At 37.5% G+C, this 23915-nt stretch overlaps 1 protein-coding gene across 5 annotated transcripts in view; it reads right to left on the minus strand.

The window, feature by feature from the left end:
- SATB1 (SATB homeobox 1) overlaps nt 1-23915 on the minus strand; it is a 93053-nt gene that overhangs the window by 18534 nt on the left and 50604 nt on the right. For all 5 annotated transcript variants that reach the window (XM_040963439.1, XM_040963429.1, XM_040963466.1 and 2 more), the window contains 2 exons: nt 18665-18877; nt 10980-11135 (listed from right to left, as the gene is read on the minus strand). In XM_040963439.1, coding sequence (XP_040819373.1) covers nt 10980-11135; nt 18665-18877 — 369 coding nt within the window. The remainder of the gene's footprint in view (nt 1-10979; nt 11136-18664; nt 18878-23915) is intronic.

Raw genomic sequence — 23915 nt, forward strand, 5'->3', positions numbered from 1 at the left:
CAGCACCTGGATCTGCAGGGACTACTAGACCCAATATTACCCAAGTTATTTCTCCCTCCTCCTGTGAAGCTCAAAGCCTGAGATTTAAGGTGGGGTCACACAGCATGTCAGCAGTGGATATGCAAGCCCACCAATCTGCAATTTTGACTGTTCTCTCTGAAAGATAATGTTCAGTGCCTGGAGCAGTGACTTAGTGGCTGAAGTCCTCACCTCGTATGCGCCAGGATCCTATATGGTCACCAGTTCTAATCCCAGCTGCCCCACTTCCCATCCAACTCCCTGCTTGTGGTCTGGGAAAACAGCCGAGGATGGCCCAAGGCCTTGGGACCCTGAACCTGCTTAGGAGATGTAGAGGCGGCTCCTAGCTTCTGGCTTTGGATTGGCTCAGTTCTGGCTGTTTCTTCCTCTCTGTGTTTCTGACTTTCCAATAAAAAATAAAAAAATAAATCTTAAAAAAAGACGATCTTCATATACTAGTGGTTATATTAAAAAATCTGTAAGCTTGTAAGTTAGCCAGCATCATCTTATTTTTTATAGGTTGTAGATACTCAGAAGCCATTGCTAATTCTTTTGCCGCTTTGAATAAAACAAGCCACACTTCAAACAATATTGATTACTTCAATGACAAAAAAAATTAAGATAATGAGCCCCCAAAATTGCAGAATATTAAGCAGTCAGTTTCCCTCCCTGTATCTTCTGAGGGTCTGCCAGCCTGGAGAAAGAATGCCTGCAGGAGGGTTGAGGGGTGAGCAGAGCTGGGCAGGATGAGGTTTGCAAACTATACGTCCATTCATCTTCACTTGTGATCTGTTAACACACACATGGAAACTATCACTTTATTAAGTGAGAAATCTAAGCTGGTCCTTAGAGAAAATTCGAACACTCCCTTCACAAAGTAGATTCTTATAATTTCCAAACTTAAAAGATGTGCTCTTGCCTTGTGAATATTCACAAACACCTTCATAATCCCAGCGTCACTACACAGCAATCCTCCTCTGGCTTTCCTTTGTAGAAATTGATGTGACGGGCACTAAAGTCTAATACACAAAAACCAAAGTGTGGAAATAGGACAGATAGGGTGTGGGTAAGCAGGGTGATTTTCTTCCCCACTGAAAGTGCAGTCTTGCACTTGCAAAGGAACAATTCAGAGCTGCTTTACATGGCAGTCTCCACCAGTGATTACAAAACAGGACTCAACTTGCAGGCAAGTTTTATCTCTTCCTTTGCAGTAACTACTAGAAACTTTAGGGTTAGTAAGCAGAGCAATAATGCAGTCTTAGATTTTATTTACTTTCATTTTTTCTTATTTCTTGGATTTATCCATACAAAATATGCCATGGATAGCAAACACTTTCTCTGGAATCCTAACATCCAGGTGACTGCAACCAGTATGCATTCAGGTAGCCAATTACCGATGAGTGCCTTCAACTTCTGTGTTTAGAAGCACAGAGGCTGGGCCTGGCGTCGTGGCTGAGCTGCTCAAGTCCATGCCTTGAACGCGCTGGGATCCCATATGGGTGCCGGTTCTAATCCCGGCAGCCCCACTTCCCACCCAGCTCCCTGCTTGTGGCCTGGGAAAGCAGTCGAGGATGGCCTTAGGACCCCGCACCTGTGTGGGAGACCTGGAGGAGCTCCTAGCACCTGGCTTTGGATTGGCGCAGCACTGGCCATTGTGGTCACTTGGGGAGTGAATCATCAGAGCATATTTCTCTCTGTCTCTCCTCTTCTCTATATATATCTGACTTTGCAATAAAAATAAATCTTAAAAAAAAAAAGTACAGTGGTGGTATCTGTACTCAGGAGGCAAATACATGGTATAGATGAGCTTGATACAACTGCATCTTGCAAAATGATTGCAAAAGTAAAATTCTTTAAACATCTAATGAACCCACAAAGGGAGACTAAGACTGTGTAGTAAACAATGACCCATATTAACTATCTGAATTTTGTAGCAACTTAGAAGGGCTTTAACTAAAAGGCAAATAGTTTGTTTTCCCTTTACACTGATATTCAAGCCCAAAAAAAATGTGAGACACTTCCTAAGCAGGAGTAAAAATGAAGTAAGAGAACAAAGAACCTCACTAGTGTTTGGGAAAGAGTGCATCGTGTCAAAGACCAGGAATCATGGCAGAATTCTAGAAAGCTTCTAAGCTAAATTCATAAATAAAGTAGTAAAGCAAAGATAAAAAGAAAAAGGAGTGTATTTTATTTGGCATTAAAAGAATTCTAGCTATGCTATGTTTTAAAAGTTCTCTGACGTGGACTGTCCCGAAGCTTCTCTAGAGGTATGATTCTAAATCACCAGAAGTTCTATTTTTTTTCTCTGCTGCTAGAGTTGGTTTTCCACCAGTTTATTTGCCTTCTTATGGCTCCAATAATTTAATTTTTATGGCTAAATTCTTTTGAGACTGATGATAACTTTGGCCTTATACGGTTGCCTACTGCGCCTGTGCCTTCATCTCCAACACTTCTACAGAAACACAACTTACTGGTTTTCAACTGTACCTTTAAAAATGATCCTGCAAATCAACACGTGTCTTCATGAAATACATTTCCTGTTTGGTGCCATTTATGTCTTTGGATTGTCTGGTATTTAGCCATAAAATCTATAGTAACCAGCTATCATGTAAGAAAAAGAAAAACTGCATATGCCTAGTTTTAGAAATCCTTTTAGAATTTATGTCCAAATAAAAGTCTTAACTCTGAAAAAAGCACAGAATCCCCCTGATTCGCCTCATTCAAGAAAAACAACCAAAAACTTTAAAAGAAACAAAATGGAAAGCCCAATACAAAATGCAACCTTGGGCTCATTTGAGTTTTGGTAAAACAGCAATAAAAGAATTTGATGACAATTTTGATCAAATATCCTGAAAAACACTAAACAATGTCTTCATTTTTCTAGGCACTTAACTTCTTGTGACTGTAGTTTATTTTTATTTAAGCACATCTTAAACATACACATATCCCAACCCTTAAAAAAAAAGGGGGGGGGGGCCTGAAATTTTAGTTACACCACATGTGGTTTTCATTTGTGAAAAATGAACAAGCTGTTTGTGGTTAAACTGTCTAATCGCCTGTTATCAATCTAGCGCTGCATTCAAGATTTACAGGATACACTGGCTTCTGTGCCACATTAGCTGTAAAAGGGGAGGGGGGTGGGAGGAAAGAGGAGGAGGAGAGAGTTTATCCTGAGGAATAATATTTCCAATGCAGCCACACTCGCACTACATCTGGTTGTGCTGGTAGCGGCAGTTAAATTGAAATATTTCACAGCGTGTGTCAGAAACATGCAGAATGGTAATTATGACAGATCTGATTAAGCCGGAGTGCCACAAGCTCCCTGGCCAGCGCCGGTTGTGCAGGTGTGACCTTGTGCGTGCCTGCGTGTGTAAATAAAATTAATTACAAGCGAGAGGGTGAAGGCTTCGGTGACATCACAAAGCGGAGAGACTCCCAAGGGGGAGACCTAATGGAATATTTTCCCTCAGTCTAATAATACAGTTCATATTGACTTGAGGTAATTAGTGGGATCATTAAAGCAGTTTTCCCGGCGTATTTGGCTGCCTGATCAGATTAGCGAAAATGTTCTTCAGAACAAGCCCTGTGTGGTCTGCCAGAGAGGAGGAAATAAAAAGCAACAAAGCATATTTTGGAATGATAAGCAGTGCTGGACTTTTACTCCAGCACGAAATCTCTACTTCCCTCTGGAGCCCACATATCTAACTTCCCTGTCCATTTTAATTCTTCCGTTCAACTTGTGTATTCCTACACGTATCCTAAATGATTCCTCGCAGTTCCTCCTTCCCTCTGTTAAAGCAGAGTGCCGTACGAGGAGGAGCCACCCCCAGCTCCCCAACAAATCTCTTCTAAACAAGGCAATTTTAAGTTTGGGGAAAAGTATCTTAAATGACTGCTCTACTCTTAACTGGCTATATGGGACAACTGGGAGGAAAAAAAAAAAAACAACAGGGGAGGGAATGTCACTTAAAATTCACCTGCTAAACAAAGGAGTCCCCTCTTAAATAACATATTAACAGATTTAAAATTTTGCACTTACTTGGATCTCACACTGTGTCTAGTGTAGGACAAAGTTGGGGCATATACTCTTTCCAGTTGAACAGAACACAGAGCAATCGTCAAGCAATGGGCCATTTGTTTGGAAATACTCTATTGAGCATGCTCTACCTTGCCACTGGAATATGCCAAGCGCTGTCACAGATGGCAGGCTCTGACAGTTCCCATCCGTAGCGTCAATACTCGACAGTTCAGCACAAGATCAGTGACATTCTGTCTCATTAGAACCACGCTAATTATCACAGCTAGTTTCAGGGGAAACCATGTGTTGCAATGGTCAATTTGAAGGAGTCTGTGCATCAACAAACTGGTAATAAGGATCAGACACCTTATTATATGACAGCATGCTGCCTATGATCTGATTTACCGAATCAGAGGCACCGAGGCGGCCGAGGCGGCTGGCAGTTTATGAAACAGTGTGTTTAAACCCAATTCCTAGAGCATACTGGTTGAAAGGAAACTGTTTTTAAAACAAATACAGAGGCAATGAGAATTGTTGAGTCAAGAAACCAAAGAATATTAATTTTCTATTAACATAGAGCAGAAAAAAGATCAAGATGTAGAAAGACAACTTGCATCCGTTTGACGACAGTATGTCAACTTCACAGATTGGAGCGTGTACTTTCTGCAAGGTATTTGATAATAAGCTGTACAATGGTTTAATTTCTACTCATCCCTACAATATAGACATGCTTTTCGATGAGTGATCTATAATTCAATTTTATCATTTTGCTAAGAGAAGGCCATCTGTAAAGGCACAGAAGTCCCAGGAGGAGGAGTGATTTCTGAGGTTACTTCTGAACACTCAAGGCAGAGAGAGTCTGTGCTGGAGCGACAGGAGCATCGCGGACGTATGTTCTTCCAGTTTTCCTAGCGTCTTTCCTCTATGTGAAATTTTAATGTACAGTTCCTTTCAAAGCTATTTTTCCTATTGTCAATTTGCAGAAGTACATTTTCATTGCTCATTCATTTCACAAGGCTTTTCTTTCCATTTCTCGTGTGAGAAAAAAAAGAAGTTAAAACCTACTTTTATTATCAAAAAACAGATAACTATTGAGAAATCTGAGAAAACACTTCGTGTTCCAACTCGAGTTTGCTAAAAAAAAAAAATTCTATCAGTGCTGAAGCTGTATGCTAATTCTGAGTGAATGAGATTCCGTTTTGTGATCGATTCCTATTATGAGTTAAACCCCATTAGTTTGCTCTTTTTCGTGCTACTTTTTAGCTACCTAATCCTGTCCGGGAGAAACTAACTCAAATGATAACATCTGAATCAATTCTAAAAGAGAGGAACTTGCACAGAATATTCTTAGTCTATGTTAACATTTTAGGACAACTAAAGCAAGTTCTATAAATACGTAAATGGCATGCCCATGCTTCAGAACATGCACATGGAACTGCTGTGGTGCGACCACGCCTGTGTGTGAGCCTTCTCTTCAAATCATGTATAAAGTGGATTGTGTCAATTTTTAAGGATGAAGAGATGGGCTCAGAAAGAATAATCAGTATATTTTTACAGTTAAACAGGTTAAATATATTGAAGATAAAATGTATTTATAATTTTCAGTTACTCAATAATCAATCTTATATTCAGAGGGAAAGCTATTTGAGAGTACATACAGGGTAACTGAAGGTAATCTGTTTACACAGATAACACCAAGTGTCCGGGGGTATATTTACCACTTTCACATGACTTTCAACCAAAACTATGACTTTATTTAGTAATTCTGTATCTCCTTGACCAACTGCAGTTTTACTAAAATATACACTTATATTTTTAGAATGCACAAATCTGGAAATACCATATTCAGATCTATAAATTTTATCTTTGGAAAATCCTGTAACTTACAATGATACCCTTCAAACTATCAGAGTATATTAATATTTCAGACCATTGATTTCAATGGTTTTTGGGCATTTGACTGGGAAGATCATGAATGAATCCCCAGTGTTTAGCCACGAGAGATTTGTGCAAGCGGTTATGAACATCGACATCTTTAACACAACCATGAATGGCATTTTTCTTAAGAACAAGCACATAGGGCCTCCAAAAGCACTCGTTAGACTAACAGGCTGCTGAGTTGTAGGGAGTATGATATGGGGTGTCTTATTTCTCTCCTTTTTCTCGCCACAAGTTCCCCTTGTCCCCTCCACTCCAAGGCTTAAGGATCCAGAGAAATCAAAGTCGTATCTGTCCCAGGGGTAGTTTTCAGACTCTGGCTGAAAAAAAAAAGTCATTTGCCTGAGAGACCCAAGGGCTCTGAGGACACAGGGTGCATCTTCTCACACGCTGCTCCCAAAGGACATGGCACCAGCAATGACAGAAGCGTGACTGTCACATCTGCAGAGCCTCCCGGGAGCTTTAAATAGGAGGCTGCACAGGTGAATTCGTGTGGCAGCAAAGTCTGCTCATGAGCATTTCAAGAGTGATTCAGCACGGTTTCAAACTGCAAATTCTATGACGTGTAACAGCTTTAACACATTTTTTAAAAATGCCTTCATGAGCCCGCTGGAACACACATAAGAAACCAGTGGTTTTACGATTTCTTTATTCCTGGATCTTACAACTACAGATTTCAACTACCAGCAACGAAATATTAGACTCTAGGCCATCTGACGTGTGACGAGATCACACCTACACTATCTGAGAAGTTCCAAAGGTTAGAATGACGGTTTTTTTGTTTTTCACCAAGGAGCACTGAAGCTCGTTTTCTTTCTCCTTATCTCCTCTTTCATCCTACAGGTCCTAAATTCCAACAAAAGTGGAGAAAGCAAATGTATTTAATCTCCTACTAAATATTTTTGCATACTTGAAATCTTCTTTTTTTTTAAGTGCCAAAACAATAACCCATCAATGAACTGAAGCCAGAGTGGCGGAAGGATTCTATGACATGTGGAGACTTAGCGGAAGATATACTAAAGAGTATGGTGAACAAGTTTACCCAAAAGAAATATCCTGTTCAGCAAGGCACAGGAGACTAATATTCTAAACACAGTGAAGACGCAGGGCTGCCAGGTGAGTGTCCTTTACTCTCTTACTGCACTGCTGTGCCTCCGAGCCCCACCTCTGCAAGTGTGCAAAACAATCCAACAACTTGCTGTACGTGGCAAGGCCTGCGGCGCTGCTAATGTCCCCTTGCTGGACACACACCTTAAGTCTCAAAGCTCTCCGGGGGTTTGCTGCAGAATAAAATTAGATTCCAACATCTGCCACTATTAAGAAAAAAATTCCATTTCCATCTCCCATATGAAAACACTATAACCAATGAGCAGTAACTGAACCTTGATACTGTAATGGTTATTACCCAAATCAACTATTTTTTTAAAACAGCAAAATTGGCAAATTCTGCTCTCATAATTATTTCAATATTATCAGACTAAACGTTTGATAAAATTCCAATATGATTCACATGGAAAAACTGCTTATTTGCCTACTCAGAATAGAAAGGGTACTCATTTGTAGCTATACACGTTATGTTTAAAGCACATCATCTTTTTAAAGTTTGCATTAGGCTAACCAAGCACAACAAGTAACCTGACTTCAGTTTTTACTTACATGTTTTACTCAGACATTTCTATTAGTTAAAAACAAGCTCACTTCTATTATTGAAAGGAGAGAAGAAATAATATAATACATGCAGAATGGTGGAAACTACAAGTTGATTTTTTAAGTTGAAAATACTTTTTGCATTAGCCTTACAGAACATCCTTTACCTTTTACAATGGAAAATTCTAGCAACTTACAAGTATATAATTAATCCTTCTTATTCCATGTGGAGGATTGAATCTTTTGCATTAGCCACCATCAAATTTTACCCATTTTTGAATCATGACACATCATTTTAAAGCCTTTCTGCATACATTATAGCATGTGACTTCTCATGTTTAAAAAAAAATCTTAGACCCAAAAAGTTGAAAAAACATACATTTATCATAATGCCAGTGACGAAGCCTGGGCCACAGCTAGCCTGCTTTGACTCCTAAGTCATGGATACCCACCTCCACTGGCATCAGGCTTGAGAAGGCTGGGATTCCAAGGCTTTGGAATCTGTTTGCAAGAACCTAAGTGTCACAAATACATCGATGAAGAAGGAAAAGCTCTTATTGCTATCAATTAGTCCAATACCCCCATCCTTCTTTCCTTGAACAAGACTGATACTGCCTTGAACTCTGAAGAGATACTAACATAGCAGAAGAGATGTGGAGAATCTAGAGTTGGTGCTAACGTTTATTAATTGAATAACCCTCATGTGTAAAATAAGGAATATAATGTTATATCGCAGGGTTACTAAATTAAATCTAGAGAATAAATGCATGATAGGAAACAGCATGAAAAAGGTGATTCATATTATGATAGCCAAGACAACCAGGGAGAAGCACCAGCGCAGATGGAGGCAGAGCAGCTGAGAGAGAGTGGATGAGAGACGGTGGATCTGGGTTTTCCAGTTTTATTACACTTCAACTTGGGGAGAGCACTGCCTCATCCTGACCCACCCTGGCATGCATATCTGAGGCAAGAAAGAACCGCTTCAGAATTGTGACCAGGAGAAAAGGCCAATTTGAGAATGTTTTTCCTTATTTACCAGTTTTTGCTTCTTTTTTTTCATACTACCATGGTAGAAAAACAAAACCTAAGTAAGTCAGATCTGCTGTTGTGATATACATACACATTTGGTTTTGAACATTTGTTTTTTAGTAATTATCAACCTTTATACTTAGCACATTTTCATAAAAAGGGTAGTCATACATCTAACTGAACAAGTAGGACAACACTACAAAAAAAAATCTGCCAGAAGGTCAAAAATAAAATAGAAGTTAGGAATAATATTAAAGGGAATTAAAGTTTGCTCTATCCCACAGTCTACACACAACAAGCCACCTGAATTTTGTCTCAACCAAAATGAGGAAATTAGGTTAAAAGCTACACAGGATACAATGAACAAGAATGTTTAAAAATTTCCAGAATTATCCTTGGACTGCATTATTAGCTAATTACTGCTACTTCCTAAACAATTCCCAAACTAGTAGCCCAACTGAGATGGGGACCGTCTGGGGTACTACCTAGGAACAGTCAAAGGCAACACAGCGGCTGTTAAAGACACAGTGCTACACTGCATTCACAAAGAGCGCTGGCGTGTGGCAGCTACACAGAACTGGCTGACAGTAACAAGCAACCAAAGCGCAATCAGTGAAGTTTTAATAGGAATTGCGTTTCAACGCCGACCCTTATCATAAATGCATGTCTAAATTTCTCCATTTTCAGGATTTGGGGAAAAGGATTGGCCCTTATAGGAATGCAGTCTGTTATTCTTGATAATTGGACAGGTTAGGAAAAAAAGATGCAGGATTGGGAAGAAAGGTGAGATATTATTTACTTAAATACGAGATCTTCACCATAATTAGACTAAACAGTCAAAACAAGAACACACGGGGTGGGAGGGTGGGGAGAGGAGAAGAGGACATCTCTCCTTCATGCACAGTCTTGGCATGTAAATGAAGACATCTGAAGAAGCACACAGGTTTGAAGCAGCTCTAACATTCTATCATAATTAGAAACATTTCAAGAGCCCTGTAATTTCCAATCAAAATTACAGTAATTTCCGATATACAAGCCATGATTCATGACAGAATTTTACATTCCATGGGAGATTACGGTGGCCCGATGTATGACACGCTGAGCATAGCACTAACATAAACAATTCAGTTTAATGTTTAAACAGCACTTGATGTTTAGAATCTCACAATAAAAGAAACATGTTATTGTAGAAATTATCACTTTGACAGTGATTGAAGGGTAGGCAGGCATGTGGCCTATAAAGCTATAATTTTTACTCTCCACAGCTTGAGTTTAATTATTTTTATATAACATTTCCAAGATATCCCTTAAGTATTTCATCCAACCTATAACTTAAACAAGAACAATATTTTTCTAAAGCAAAGCCCCCATCAAGACCCACTATTAATGTCCACAGAGTAAGAGTTTGAGAAACCAAAAAGTATTTATACTCCCAAGGTTGCCCATTGTATCAGAGGTTGATAAGAGTCTGCTATTTCACAAAAGAGGGATCATTAATGATCATGGACATAGACCATGATGCAGTTTCAAGGTGAGAATCCTACCTGGAGCCCTTGCACACCTTTGAAATCTTACCTTGAGAGTGTTAGCAAGTCCTGTTGCACAGTGGAAGAAAACTAGAGAAAATGGTCAGTTTGTTCATTTGGATGAATCTATTTTTGATGAGTAGAAACGACTGCTTTACCAGAATTACACTGATAAAAAGCTGCACTACTGATCCTTTTTTAATCTTGTTTAGCAGAGATCTTCAACTTTTCCAGTTCACGAATATTCACCTGTATTTCAGCAGGTGGACAAGTTTCCTACTTGTGACTCAATTAGTGTGACTTTTATACATGTATAAATGAAAATCATTGACGGGTCAAAATATCTGTTCCTGTACGTATCAGTTTGCTTTAACAGGTGCACTAAATAGTTGTAGGTAGCCAAGCTGGAAGAAACATTGTAATGTTTGTAGTATTTTAGGATGGAAATCAAAGTCATCTAAGTGATAATGAACAATAGTAATTCAAGATGTTTATTCTACCACAGTAGACTATACTGAGAAACTTTCCATGATTTAGAATGTTCTTCCGAAAACAACTATTAACCAACTTAGGGATTTACCAAAAAAAAAAAAAAAAATCCTTGATTTGGGGTGTATCTGCTGGAGGAAAAAGCGAACATCTATAATCTGAATCTGATCATTGCTTCAACCTAGTGCTCTACAGAATCCTAGAAATTTTAACCGCACAGTGATGCAAATTCATGCTGAAAACAGACATCACTTTCAACGCAAGTTCTACAGGCATCACAGATGAACACCCTCAAGCCTAGCAGAGGCTCTTACCTGGCTCTTTGTTGCTGCAACCTTTGCAAACAGTGCTTGGGACACTTTAGCACGCTTCATTTCCTGCTGAATCTCATCATAAATGGAAGCATTAATGTTCATGGTATTGTTCTCTGGCTTCCCATTCCTCTCCGTAGAAATAGTAGCTGTTTTCACCTACAAACATTTTGAACATGGCTGTCATTTTTCATTGGCAAAATTGTTTTGAAGCTTTTCAGGCTCAGCATCCAAACTGGACACTGTTGCTCCTTTTATGACCAAGGTGGTCAACAGTGAAGTCATTCAACATTAGTTATTACTCTGAGATCAGACTGCTTACGTTAAGGAAGTCACATTGTCACAGGTGATTGCATCTGTAATATGACAGCCACTGCCAGCTGACAACCAGGAATTATCATGCCATAAAATAAGTTTTCTGGAAAACGAAATAGTTTCAAAGACTTGAAAACCCTAAACTAATTGTCTCCCAATTACCTTCCATTGCAATGCTAACAAAGGAAATTCACAATTAAAATCATAATGCGCGGTGCTGTATCTTCTCTGGGTGCATGATGCCTAATAGACAACTGCATCACTAATAGCTATTATATACTATGGCCTTTTTAATTTTAGATTCTTTTTTTATGCCTTTCCCTCTTATGTTTCATTTTAAAAATCTTCCATAACAAAGCCATTTGCAGAACTGCATATTTAAATCTTCTACCCATCCATGAAACAGGTAGAGTGCCTTGCTTAATTATCATAAAGGCTGGTTGCATGTCCAAGCTGTTCTGTATAATTATTTCATCTTTTCCTGGCACCCCTGTATAACAACTTCCTTTTGACTTGTGGGACCAGACAATAAGGAAATATTTCACAATATTTAACAGAACATCCCTGTAAGCTACAGAAAATGTATAACCAGTGACTCTCCAAACATATTCAAGACACATAATCTTAACAGAAAATTTAGCAATAATGACTTTGATGTTAATGTTAAGCAGTTAAAATGGTACACAGGTTTGGGGGGGAAACTCAAAATGTATTCATTCAATTATTAATGCTTAAACTCTAATTTTTATTGTCTAGTTGTATGAGCCAGCCTGGAAAATTCATGTATGAACAATGTAGCCTTTTAATTTTTACAGGAGAATTTAAGGAAAATATAAATGAAAAATTACTATCCATACAGCACACATGTTGGGACACATTATATTGTGTTCTCTCACATAAAGTATAAACAACAAAAATGTTTAGTGCAGCTGAGTATTGTTTTAGCATTAAATGACACAGATACAATTCCACACACACTGCAAGTCTTTCAGGCTTGCTTCTTTCTGTTCCCAAAATATCTGAATTGAAGAGAGGGAAAAAAAGTTACTTAAAACCTTAAAACAATCCTTTTTTTTTTTTTTTTGTACTTTAAGAATCATTGAGTTTTTAAAGATGTACTGTGCAAACCCTGTTGCATTTAGCCAGTTGGCAAGACAATAAATCTCTGTTTTCCTGAGGAGGTAGGCAGATCACTCCACCTCAGAGAGGAAACCTTGCAAGCAAGGAAAGAATTCAGATGTGAAGAGATCAGCTCTCAGGCATGAAGAAGGCAGGACCAAGAGGCAACCCGGGACAGGCCTCCTCTGCTAAGCTATCAGCCAGAAATGGGGATGGACAAATCTCCAGAATTCATTCACTAAGCTATAGGAACCAGGGGCCACTAAGAAGGAGTGAAAAACACCACATTAGGAGCCAAAAGAGTTAACATCACATTGTTCCATAAATCGCCTATAAAGTTGCTTTGGTGAGATTCAAAACTTTGCTCTGAGGTGGTCTTGCTTTGCGGAAGAGGGGTGGATGTGGTCATGCCAGGGGGTCTCCTTTAATGCCTATTTTTCTCACCGCTTAAATGAAAGAGAAAGAAAAGCCTTTTGAATCACTTTGAAAATTGAATGTTATGGAAATGGGGGCACAAAGTCCACTTCACTGGAAGAAACAGTTCCTTGGTGGAAAAGTGCTTAGAAATTGCTAAAAAGAGTAGGTTTTGGAAACTTGTCGGTTTTGGTCTATCTTTAAAGCGATTTTCATTCCTTTGGGGGAAAAAAAAAAAATGTATGCTTAAGAATTTATCTTTGAGGTGGGTCACAATTATTAAACCCTATGATTGTTTCTAAAATTCATTTGCTAAATATTTTATTCGAAGCAATTACTACTTGAACTAAAACAATAGAATTCTAAATTACAAAAAAAAGTTCAAAACGTTTCCTAGGAGCCAACACAATCAAGACAATAGTGGTAAACACAGAAAAGCAAAGCAAATTTTAGCAGCAAGAAGTGGCAAAGAGTTAAAAAATACAAAGTTACAGAGTATCTTGCTGTATTACTCATTTCCAAAATATTTTAAAAAGATCTTCTTTATCATCTTGTTGGCTCAGATAGTGTATCTTATCATAGATAAGCTATTAGAATTCTTCAATCACATTTTTTTCCTCAACAGAAGCTATTGCTTAAGGGGAACTGACTTGGACAGCTTTTCAAAAACTATGAAAGCTGAATTTTTCCCCAGGTAAAAATGGAAACAAAAATCTTTTATACCTCACTCTACTAAGTACTATTTTAGCTTAGTCCAAAAAAAATCTTCTTTAATCCTGGTTTAGCTTTTAATATTATATCACACATTAAAATTCATAAAGTAGTTCATTCCAGGCAAAACAAACTACTCTTCAGCTCTTCTCTGCAAATAGCACAGGAGGTAAAATAAAGGCAGTTGCTTTCCGAGTAGCTTTTATCAAGGTAGACTGTTCTACTCCATTATTATAGCGGCGCCAGGGAAGTAGTTAAGACTGGAGCTTCCACTGTTTACCTCCCGTGTGGGGCAAGGGCACAGGAAACAAAAAAAATTTCAGTAAGATAGTGGGGAGAAAACTAAACTTTTCCATAAACATTTCGTTTTGGCTCTACATAGATTGCTAAATTCACAACTCATACTTTCAAGTTCAAGTGAAATCTGAACTTTGGTTTTCATTGAGAAATGTGCTACTCTTGGATGCAAGAGGAACTGCCTGCAAGTACAAGGCTCTCACATATGCAAAATTCAAGTTTTATGTAGTTTTAAAAACTATGATAATAAAAGCTGACATTTATTAGTTGTTTATTGTATGCTGGGCATTATGTTTGGTGTATATTACCACCGACCACAGCTCTGTGTCTATCATCACCCCACATTAAAGCTGAGAGAACTGTGAAAACAAAGATGTTAAGGAATTTGTCTTTGGGCAAGGCCGATAGGAACTTAAGTTTGTCTGATGCTAGTTTTTGTCTTAGGAATACTGGAGCTATAATGAGCTCATGATGTTATATGGATCTTCTGGAAAATATTCTTCTAAAAATGTGCCAGCCCAGTTTTAGATTTAGCCCTTTGCTAAACTAATGTCTAATCTGTAGTAGCCAAACTCTTAATAATTAATAGTAAAAGTCCTACCTGAGTTTGCTTTTGCAAGCATGTAAATCACAAATGCTTTCCTGGTACTGTATATGAAACGCACCCTCTGTGGCATGCTTAATGGGGATGGCAAGTAGCCCCTACTCTAAGAAATTTCTACAATTAACACTATCATACCAATGTTTGATCTTTTTCTACAAACAATATTTATTATTTTCCAAATCTACGTGTAAAAGATGACAATTGATTGGAAGCATATTACAAGCATATAAAGTGAGATCTTAGCGATGCTGTTCACAGCATCTATAATAAATAAAACTTGTACCAAGCACACTAAGTTCCTGACTGTACCTGAACCCAAAATCAACATGAATCTATGTCTCATACTACCAAGGAAAATGTTACAAAGAGGCAGAAGGGTGCAGCTGCCACATCAATTTTCCTTATTTGATCTCTGCATATTCTCTAAAGCACTATTATGAAATAACACATACTACTTTAGAAGAAACTAGAGAATTATATAAAGATACAAAAAACGAAGGAAAAGACAATTCTTGTAAAAGGTGGAATTTGGTAATTATATCCTTTGAAACTGTTCTTACGGAACCTGAGATGTATCAGTTAATTACACAAGTTGCACATTCAAAAGTAGACATGGAAACTGAAAGCACGCACCTGAGGTAGAACGGATCTTAAAACTGGTTTGTCACATTGAACAAACCACCAGTAATTGATCATAATTTATCATTACTAGGATTTCTCTAATAAACTCAACAGAAAAACCTGCAAATCATATTTAGATAGGAAACTTTTTGGGGACACTGGCACACCATTATCAGAATGCTGGCTTGAGTTGTGCCTGCTTTGCTTTCACTCCAGCTCCCCGCTAACGTTCCTGGAGAAGCAGCAGAAAGGGGTCCAGGCGAGGGACCCTGCCACCCACCCGAGACTCGGGTGAAATTGCAAGTTCTTGGTTTGGAAGTGGACCAGCAGATGGAAGAACTGTCTGTATTATTCTGCCTTTCAGATAAATAAATCTTTAAAAAAATCTTTTAGACCAGGGAACTTTGAAGAGAATGGTTTCTTATAAGAAACTTTCTTAGAAGTTTCAAAGGGCTAGTTTCTCCATAAATTCAGAAAATCACAGCAAAGCCTCCTTTGGTGGATCACCTGTCAAACACTTGATTTATCCCATGAGGACATCATTTGACCACATTTCCCTCTTCTCAGCCAAACAGAATTTCCCTCTACGGAAAATAGAAGATTTCTCCTAGTTTTGCTATGCCATTTCTAAAATAAGTCTTCTATTTTGAAGAGGTAGCTTGAGGTAGAGAAAAGAGTAATAGACTTAATAACAGATTTAAAAACTGATTAAACTTAGATCTGCTCTCTTATTTTTCTCCCAGCAAAAACCTGGGATGAGGATTCAACAAATTAATACATGAGAAGATGTTCAGAAAATTGTCAATCAGCAAAAAGTGCTAGGTGTTCTTACTTCTTCAATGACAGCATCTAAGATGTTAAAACACACAACCAGCAAACAGGTTTGGGTCAGAGCCCACTGTCAGAGGCAGAGGACGAAGAGCATGCACGCTGGCACGGTGGCACGTGAGCCCAAGGGACACCTCTGCGCGGCAGGCACGTGAGCCCTTAGGAGGAAAGCCAGGCTCGTCCAAGCACAAGGCTTGCTCAAGAGTGTTCCCCATCTCTTCATTCAGCAGCAAAAGAAACGCAGCAAGACTTCACACACTCCTCCGTGGCAAAGCACAAAGCTAAAACCTCCGCATCATGATTTTCTCCATTTTTTTTTAAATTTCCATTTTATCATTTGTAATAAGTACATTTTGTGGGTTTAGCATTTTACCCAACAACTGCCATGCTGCTTGGGAGACCTGCATTCCAATGTAGAATTCCAGGTCCCTGCCTTTGCCTGGCCCAGCCTTCTCTGGTGTGGCTATGTGGAGAATGACCCAGAGGACAGGAGGTTTCTCCATGTCTCCTCTATTTTTCAGGTAGATAAAAATTAGTAATTTTTAAAAACTGCAAAACCAGCAACATCAAAAAATCATTTATATAGTATACTGGTTCCAGTTTAGAGTTCTGGTTTCAACTAATGCAGAACAGGGCTGAGCCAATTACTCTAAAGCCTATTTTTCTAAATCTAAAATACACCTACATTGAAAAACTCTTGAAATCTAATTTAATGGGCCATTGTCAAAAGATAAAATGTGATCTAATTGGAAGTAAGTCCTATTATAATAATATAAGGCAATGCAAAGGGATTCTCCTATGAAGTAAACAAGACAATTTAAGATTTATTTTACAGCAGTAAAATAAAATTACTTACACACATATCACATAATCATTTCGGTATTTGGTTAGATAGGAAAACTGCATTAATAGGAAACATTTCCTTTGAAAGAGTTGTACATACTTCATATTTCAGTAAGCAGATGCTGCAGCTAAAGGCTTCGTCTCAATTTATCTTGAGAACAAGTATGTGCAGCAAAAGGTAGCTGAACCAGTTACCCAATAATTCAGGTAAAGTAAACTACATATTATCTTCTAACTCAACTTATCATAGCAGACAAGATCTTAAAACACTTACCTATAGGAACACTATCCAACACTATGTGAAAAGAATTTAGTAGGAGTTAATATACCTTTGGCTAAAGAAAGCACTTTAAATAAGGAGAGCAAAAAAGGTATTTGGAAAACAAAATCTTTGAAAAATAAGATAATGAAAGTTATATTATGGAACCATTAAGTCAAATATTAGGGTAGATTAAAAAAAAAAGCTCCATATTGAAGTTCATATTGGTCTTAAGATACTCGTTTACTAGCGTGCAGATTAAATGGGAAGTAACTCAGCTACATGCCCCTACGTAGTGATAAAAGAAGCAAAGGCAACTACGGACCATGTCTGTACTTATTCTAATAATGTGTATGTGTTAACGCTGAACAGTATAACAGCATTAAATCACTTGGCCTTACAAAGTTCTCTGTATGTAAGACCTCTTCATTCCCTATCATGAAAACTTTCTATAGAGAGCTTTAGAGATCAAAGTCAATAACCGTGTATATACACATAAAGAGATGCCATTCTCTCTTGAACGACTTTTTTTTGGTTCTGAATTACAGCAATTAATCACTTATAGTCTTGTTCTTGTAGCCATAAAGACCTGATCCACTCTCATTAGATAAAATGGAGACTGTCTTTTGTGACGTTTTTGAAAAAATTAATTTTAGAACATGATGAACAGTTTAATGCTTTCAAAAAGCAGTTGGCTATTATGTTTATTCCTTGTTTATAAAGGATCTAGAGCAGCCTCTTCAGGGCTCAACACGGTTTTTTTTAAGATTTCAATATTTGGGATCATGAGACAATTTTTACTATTAATGAAAAGAACTTAATGGAATTAATCAAAAGAAATTAACATAAGGGTATTAATCATGATATTGTGCGATCAAAACCTGACCTGTATTCCATATTCAACTTTCACCCAGTTTTAGCTATTTTGAAAAGTTGTGCAGACCACCTACTAAATGTTGGAAAATACATGTGGCATGAGTTTAATCCACTATCACGCTTAGCCATTAGTTCATACTGAAAATAAATTTACTGAATTTTCACAATAGTTATGAAACTATTTTAAAACTTCATTTAAAAAGGGACACTACAGAAACACATTAACATCCAGAAGGAGACTTTTTTATCTTGCTATAAGGTGTGAAAATTTGGAGAAACAAATGAGTGCCCATTTCTGGGACTATGAAAGGAATTCTTTATCAGCCCCATTTAAAACCTGCCTTCCAGGACTGTATTAAACTTAATTATGAAAGATTACTAATGAGATATGTAATTGGTACCAGCTGCAGTCCGTATTGGAAACCATAAATACAAATGGAATTACTTATTTTTATTTATTTACTATTCAAATGATGGTTCCAAAACTAGTAGGGACAAAATATTTATTTTTTTATCCTTTTATTTTTTCCTATTGAGTTTAAAATGTCTTTATTTAATAATCACAATAGACCCAAGTATCTCATTTAGGGACTATTTTCACACCCACAGTATAAAGCAGCCCAAAAGCTATGTTCTTTCCTGCATTTAATACCTTACTACGTTTTTACAAAAATTACTGATTCGGGACCAGTATCTACACAGATGACTCCTGATTTTAAAAAGAAACAACAACAAAAACATATGTTTATCAAATATCTGGTTGAAATTCCTCCCCCCACTAGGAAGTATAGTAGACTGCACCTGCGGAGGACGGCTGGGTGGCGTGCTTATCAGAGGGGCAGGACCCATGGCAGAGGCTGCGTTTAAGCTCCTTTCCCTTTCATCCTGGTAAATTCGGTCTCTTTCAGCTTCCGGTAACTGCAAGAAGTTCTGCATAGCCCGAAGGTTAACCAGCAAAGACTGGGATGCAGTCTTGGGGTCCTCTTCCTTCCGGAGGATTTCTGAAAGCAAGCCCTGCAGGGGAGGAAAAGCACAGAGTGGGTGAGCTTGTGCCCAGGCCTGGCCTGGCCAACAGTGGACCTTCCCTTGTTGTTCTTCACTTTTTAGAAAACGAACAGCCAGAGGCATTAATCCTGCATCAAAATATAGTTACAGTTGAAGCGGCGGAGGAGAGAGCCACAATTGTATTCTTCATTTTATTAAGCATCTGCTTTACATATAAGATAAACTGCTTAATTGGTCTCCTTCCTTTGAGTAGCTTAACTTGCCATGAATTCTTTCACAGGGGATCTGGGGAAGTTCAGAATAAATGAAACCCTCAATAAAACAGCAGCACTGAGCTGTACAGTTCATAGGCTGCCTAGACAAAGGCGGTGGAAGGTGAATAGCCTCATCTGTAAAGACGGTCATTACCAGAGAGTAAGCAGAACTTTCACACAAAGTATGAAAAAATAAATCATTAACAAATTGCAGCAAATAAAGAAAAAATATTTAAAAAATCATTTTATTAAAGCATCGCTTCGGATTTATGTTCTATTTTCACAGTCAATATTTAAATTATGTTTTGATCTTCAAATTATGCATTAAATGACACCAGGTGATTCCTTCAATTTTTGCATTTAAAGGTAACCACACAGACCACCCCAAATATTTCAAAATATACTCTTGCTTTACTATTTCACTGAATATCAGGATGAAATTTTGAACCTAAAACCGCATAAAATCCTAAATATATAACCACTCTTCCACATTGCAAAAATCCATCACAGCATGTCAAGGAATAAATATCATTAAATTCTGCAATTATAAAATTTCTTGGGGAATAAAAACATTAGTAGTGATAGAAGAAATGTATAAACCCATTAAACGACTCCTTTGATGTGCCTTTCTTCCCTAAAAAATACAGCATTAAATTTTCCACTATTTTAACATTTAGCAGAGTGCTTTCAAAAGCAGGTGGTTTTTCCCAATGTGCTATAATATGAAATAGAAGTATCTGAAAAAATTTTCTATTTTATAGGGACTAAGTCATCTTTGAAATAATCTATGAAATAATGCTTTGGAATGCCAAGATAAATATGCCTTCTTCACTTAGCTGGGTAACAGCTTCCTTTAACATACCTCAAAATAAATTTTGGCAAGGTTTCTATTTAAATTTGCAAAGTTGCTTTCCAATAACCCTATAGCAATGGCTATAGGGTATATTTCAGGGAGAGGAAGTTCAATGTCTTGTTAAAACAATGGAGCCCAAAGTCCCAACATTTGAAGTTTTTCATTGATTTCTAGAAGCCCAACCTGGTTTTGTTTTCGATTTCCCAAGGATAATGTATCATCTTGTCTAAGTATAACAACTGAGTGCAAGCAGTTTAAAAGTTCCATTCTTTCCAAAAATGACTTACGAGCTAGTATTAAGATAGAACCACCTACACAGTAAGAGGTTAAGAGTCCATTTGAAGGAAGTCTCTTGCTTGTCCTACTGCAACCAAAGGATGGAAGTTGAACCTAAACTTTTGGATTCACCGTAAGAAATGTGACTGAAGAATGAAGTCACATCCTTTCATTCATGATAACAAGGACTACTATAACTGTGTCTATCCAAGATAAAGCTTGTCAATCCAACTAAAATTCAGTTCAACAGGGACTCAATCATCCATCCAGCTATTTAATTTATATAAGACCAACTAGTCAACGTGACTGTGTTCCTGATGGGACATACTGAAATCAAAATCACACTGATCCCCCCAAAAAAGCTTAAAATAGATCTAATGCTCTCCACTCCGTGCCAACAAATGTCATATTTAAAAATGTGCTTGCCAAAGTAATATGAGAATTGACAGCATGGAAATAGATGCTAACCCTTGGTATATATACAGTGCTATAATTCCCTTGAGTACACTTATTATTGCTGTATATCACTGAATATACGACCCAAAAAGGGAAAAAAAATTACAGCTAGGTAATAGAAACCTCAGACCAAGATAGGCAACTCATGGATAGAGTCAGTGATTGTAGTACCCAGGAGGGCCTTCAATGTAAAGTTACACTTCGTGAGATCTATTACAATAATTGTAGAATAAGTTAAAAAAAAAAAAAACAGATGAAGGTATAAGATACCCTATGAATAACTGAGAGTATATCTTGGAAATTTGAAATGAAACATTTGAGAATCATGAAATATTGTTCTGTATCAAATGTTTCCTGAGGCAGCAGAGGAGGAGATACACAGCAAAACACACACACACGAAAAATGTCTAGTAATATTAAGTCTCGGTAAAGCGACATGAAGTCATCCATGTACAGGTGGAGAGAAGCCTTCGGGAGGCCTGAGGAGAATGTAGAAAGCTCTCCAGCCATCTTTCAACATTGGCATGACATCCCATTTGAGCATCCCAATGATGCTGGGACAAAGCTTATTTCCACTTCATCTATTTTTTCTATTGGATGCGAAGGCAGTTGATCTGCCTGGAGTATGCTGACAGCTGAAGAGACATCTCACTCACTGGGGCTCCTCCAAGAGCTTGAAGCAGCCAGTGTAGACCGTCTCTTGCCTTTTACAAACCTTTGGGGTTTTTGTGGATTTTTTTTTTCCCTTGGCCCAGAGCTTTCAATGAGGGGAGTGCCCCCTTGTGGAAACGCTTGAAAAAAAAATTGTTTAAAAGTTTTGATTAGTGTTAATTACAAAACAAAACAAATCATGACACTTAAGAGAGATTCTGTGTGCAAAATGATTGCTCCCACAACCAAAGAATACAAGTTTCAATTCCATTCACGCCGTTAACTGCATGGCCGCACTTGGGGGTTCAAGACGTACACAGCTCGGTTCCTGTTTCCAAAAGACGAAAGTACAGGTTATGGTAATTTGTCATAACTCTCCATGGTGGGCAGTGGGAGAGATCTCTTATCACAAACTGTTTCTCACGCTGAAAAACAGTTATGTCATGGTAGACATGTGTCCTACTTGCTATGTGATAAAATACACTGATACACCAGGGTTAAAACGTAACATCAATAGCACGCCTAACAGCTGCCCAATTAACCTGTTGAATGAATTTAGCAAAGTCATCAGTCATTTTTGCTTCTCAAAAAAATCTGAGAATTTGTATGACACATAGGAAGTTACCACCACCTCATAAATATGAATTTTATTGGAAATGAGAAGCTGCCTTTCCTTAGGACTTCAAATGTTAAAACTAATGAGATGCGCGGTGTAGACATAAAAACATAAAATAAATTCACATTGTTGTTACATCATGGTTAAGTGAGAATAATTTTCCTTCAATTAAAAAATGAATTTCCTGACAAATTCCTAAACCTTTATTCCTCATACTCCAGAAACAGTTTACAAGTTATTACAAGTAAAATTCATTAGTAATTGTAAAAGAAGAATCCTTCAATAAATATTATCAGTACTCCCAAAAGCTAATTATGAATTCTTTAAAACAGCAGATAAGCAAAAAGAGACTGCCAATCTGAACAAAAAGCCTGTCTGGCCTTCCATTTGTCTCCTCTTTGAACATAATCAGTGATTCAAATAGATTTTTATCAGCCTCATGGAACTTCAAAGCCCTCAGCAAGAAAATATGATTTGATAAAACCTCCCTCTTCAAAAGAAAATTGGTAGAATATGCTTTAAGTTGGCCTGCTTCTGCTGTTTTGTGAATTTTTAATCACATGTCAAGGTGAAAGACTATTTTCAAACTCTCCCTTCTAGGCTGGCCTCCTGCCAGGTAAGTTCCACGTCAACCCCATTTATCTCTGTCTTTGGCTTAGCTCACCACCGAGAGCTGTCACGTGGGGGTAATAGCACCTTTTTACCTTTTATTCAATAGTGATATGGAGAATGGACTTTTCTTAAATTACACTGTGAAGAATTAGAGGAACACAGTAGCAATTTCTGTTAGACTTAAGCAGGCAAATTTCTCTCCACCACATAATTTACAGAACTCAAATTCAATAAAACATTACATGATGGACCATTACCGTTATCAGTTTTGAATAATCCATCTTCATTCTTTATTTTACTGGAAAATAAAGTGTGCCAAAGACCAGAGGAAGGGGGAGAAGAAGGGAAAAATGCCAGAGTGGAAACAGAATTAAACTCTGGATTTTATTTAAAAAAAAAAAAAAAGCAAAGGGGATTAAAGAATGTATTTTCTTGTTCCATAACCTTTAAATAGCAGTTTTACAGAGAGGTAAATTGAAAAAATATAAATCTGGAAGCTCTGGCAATTACTTTTCGCCATAGGTTTCCATTAAAAAGACATCAAGTAGGCATTTTGAATGAATGACATATGCTAAAAGCTGATGTGTTCAATAGCAATTAAAGAACATATGCCCATCAATTCAGAAAGAAAATTCCTTAAAACAAGTCATTGCATAAATTTCACCATAAATTTCCAGAAAAGGTAGATTTCAAAAAATAGTAACATGTGAAAGTTTTGAGCAGGTTATGTTTTAATTAGGCAACGCTAGTCACATAAGAAACTCCTGAATTAAGATTTGAAACATGAAATCCAGAATTTTAAAGGTATAAAGAGCTATCAATGACTAAAATAATTCATAACACTGCCATCTCTCAATTTCTTAACATACTGTTTATAGGGTACAATATATTTATGCAATCATATCATATAACTTTGCATTTGTATGTACATATTTTAGATTAATTTTTTTAAGTAGGAGTTGGAAAGGCACATTGTAATCCGTGCACACAAATGTGTGATGTGCAGTTGAACTCTGCAGAGCTCTCTGCCTATGCATATGCATTAGCGTGTGTATTTTCATACTCCACACTCACACCATACTCACTCTGCACCTGCTTTTATTGAAATGCATAGACTTTGAAATAAACACACTACATGCATTCCTATGAATGTTTAATCATTAAAATAAATGCAGCTGTGTATGTGTGTGCGTGTCTGTGTGGTTTTTACATGCATGCTTGCGTGTGCAAATACTTGTTCTCAAAGAGTGAACACTGAAATAGACATGTAAATTCAAACAGCTTTCAAGTATTGCATTGCAGCTACTGAGAAGCAGCAATGGTCAACAT

Source organism: Ochotona curzoniae, unplaced genomic scaffold, assembly GCF_017591425.1.
Source record: "Ochotona curzoniae isolate NIBS_2020 unplaced genomic scaffold, NIBS_Ocur_1.0 contig_1302, whole genome shotgun sequence".
Taxonomy (NCBI): domain Eukaryota; kingdom Metazoa; phylum Chordata; class Mammalia; order Lagomorpha; family Ochotonidae; genus Ochotona; species Ochotona curzoniae.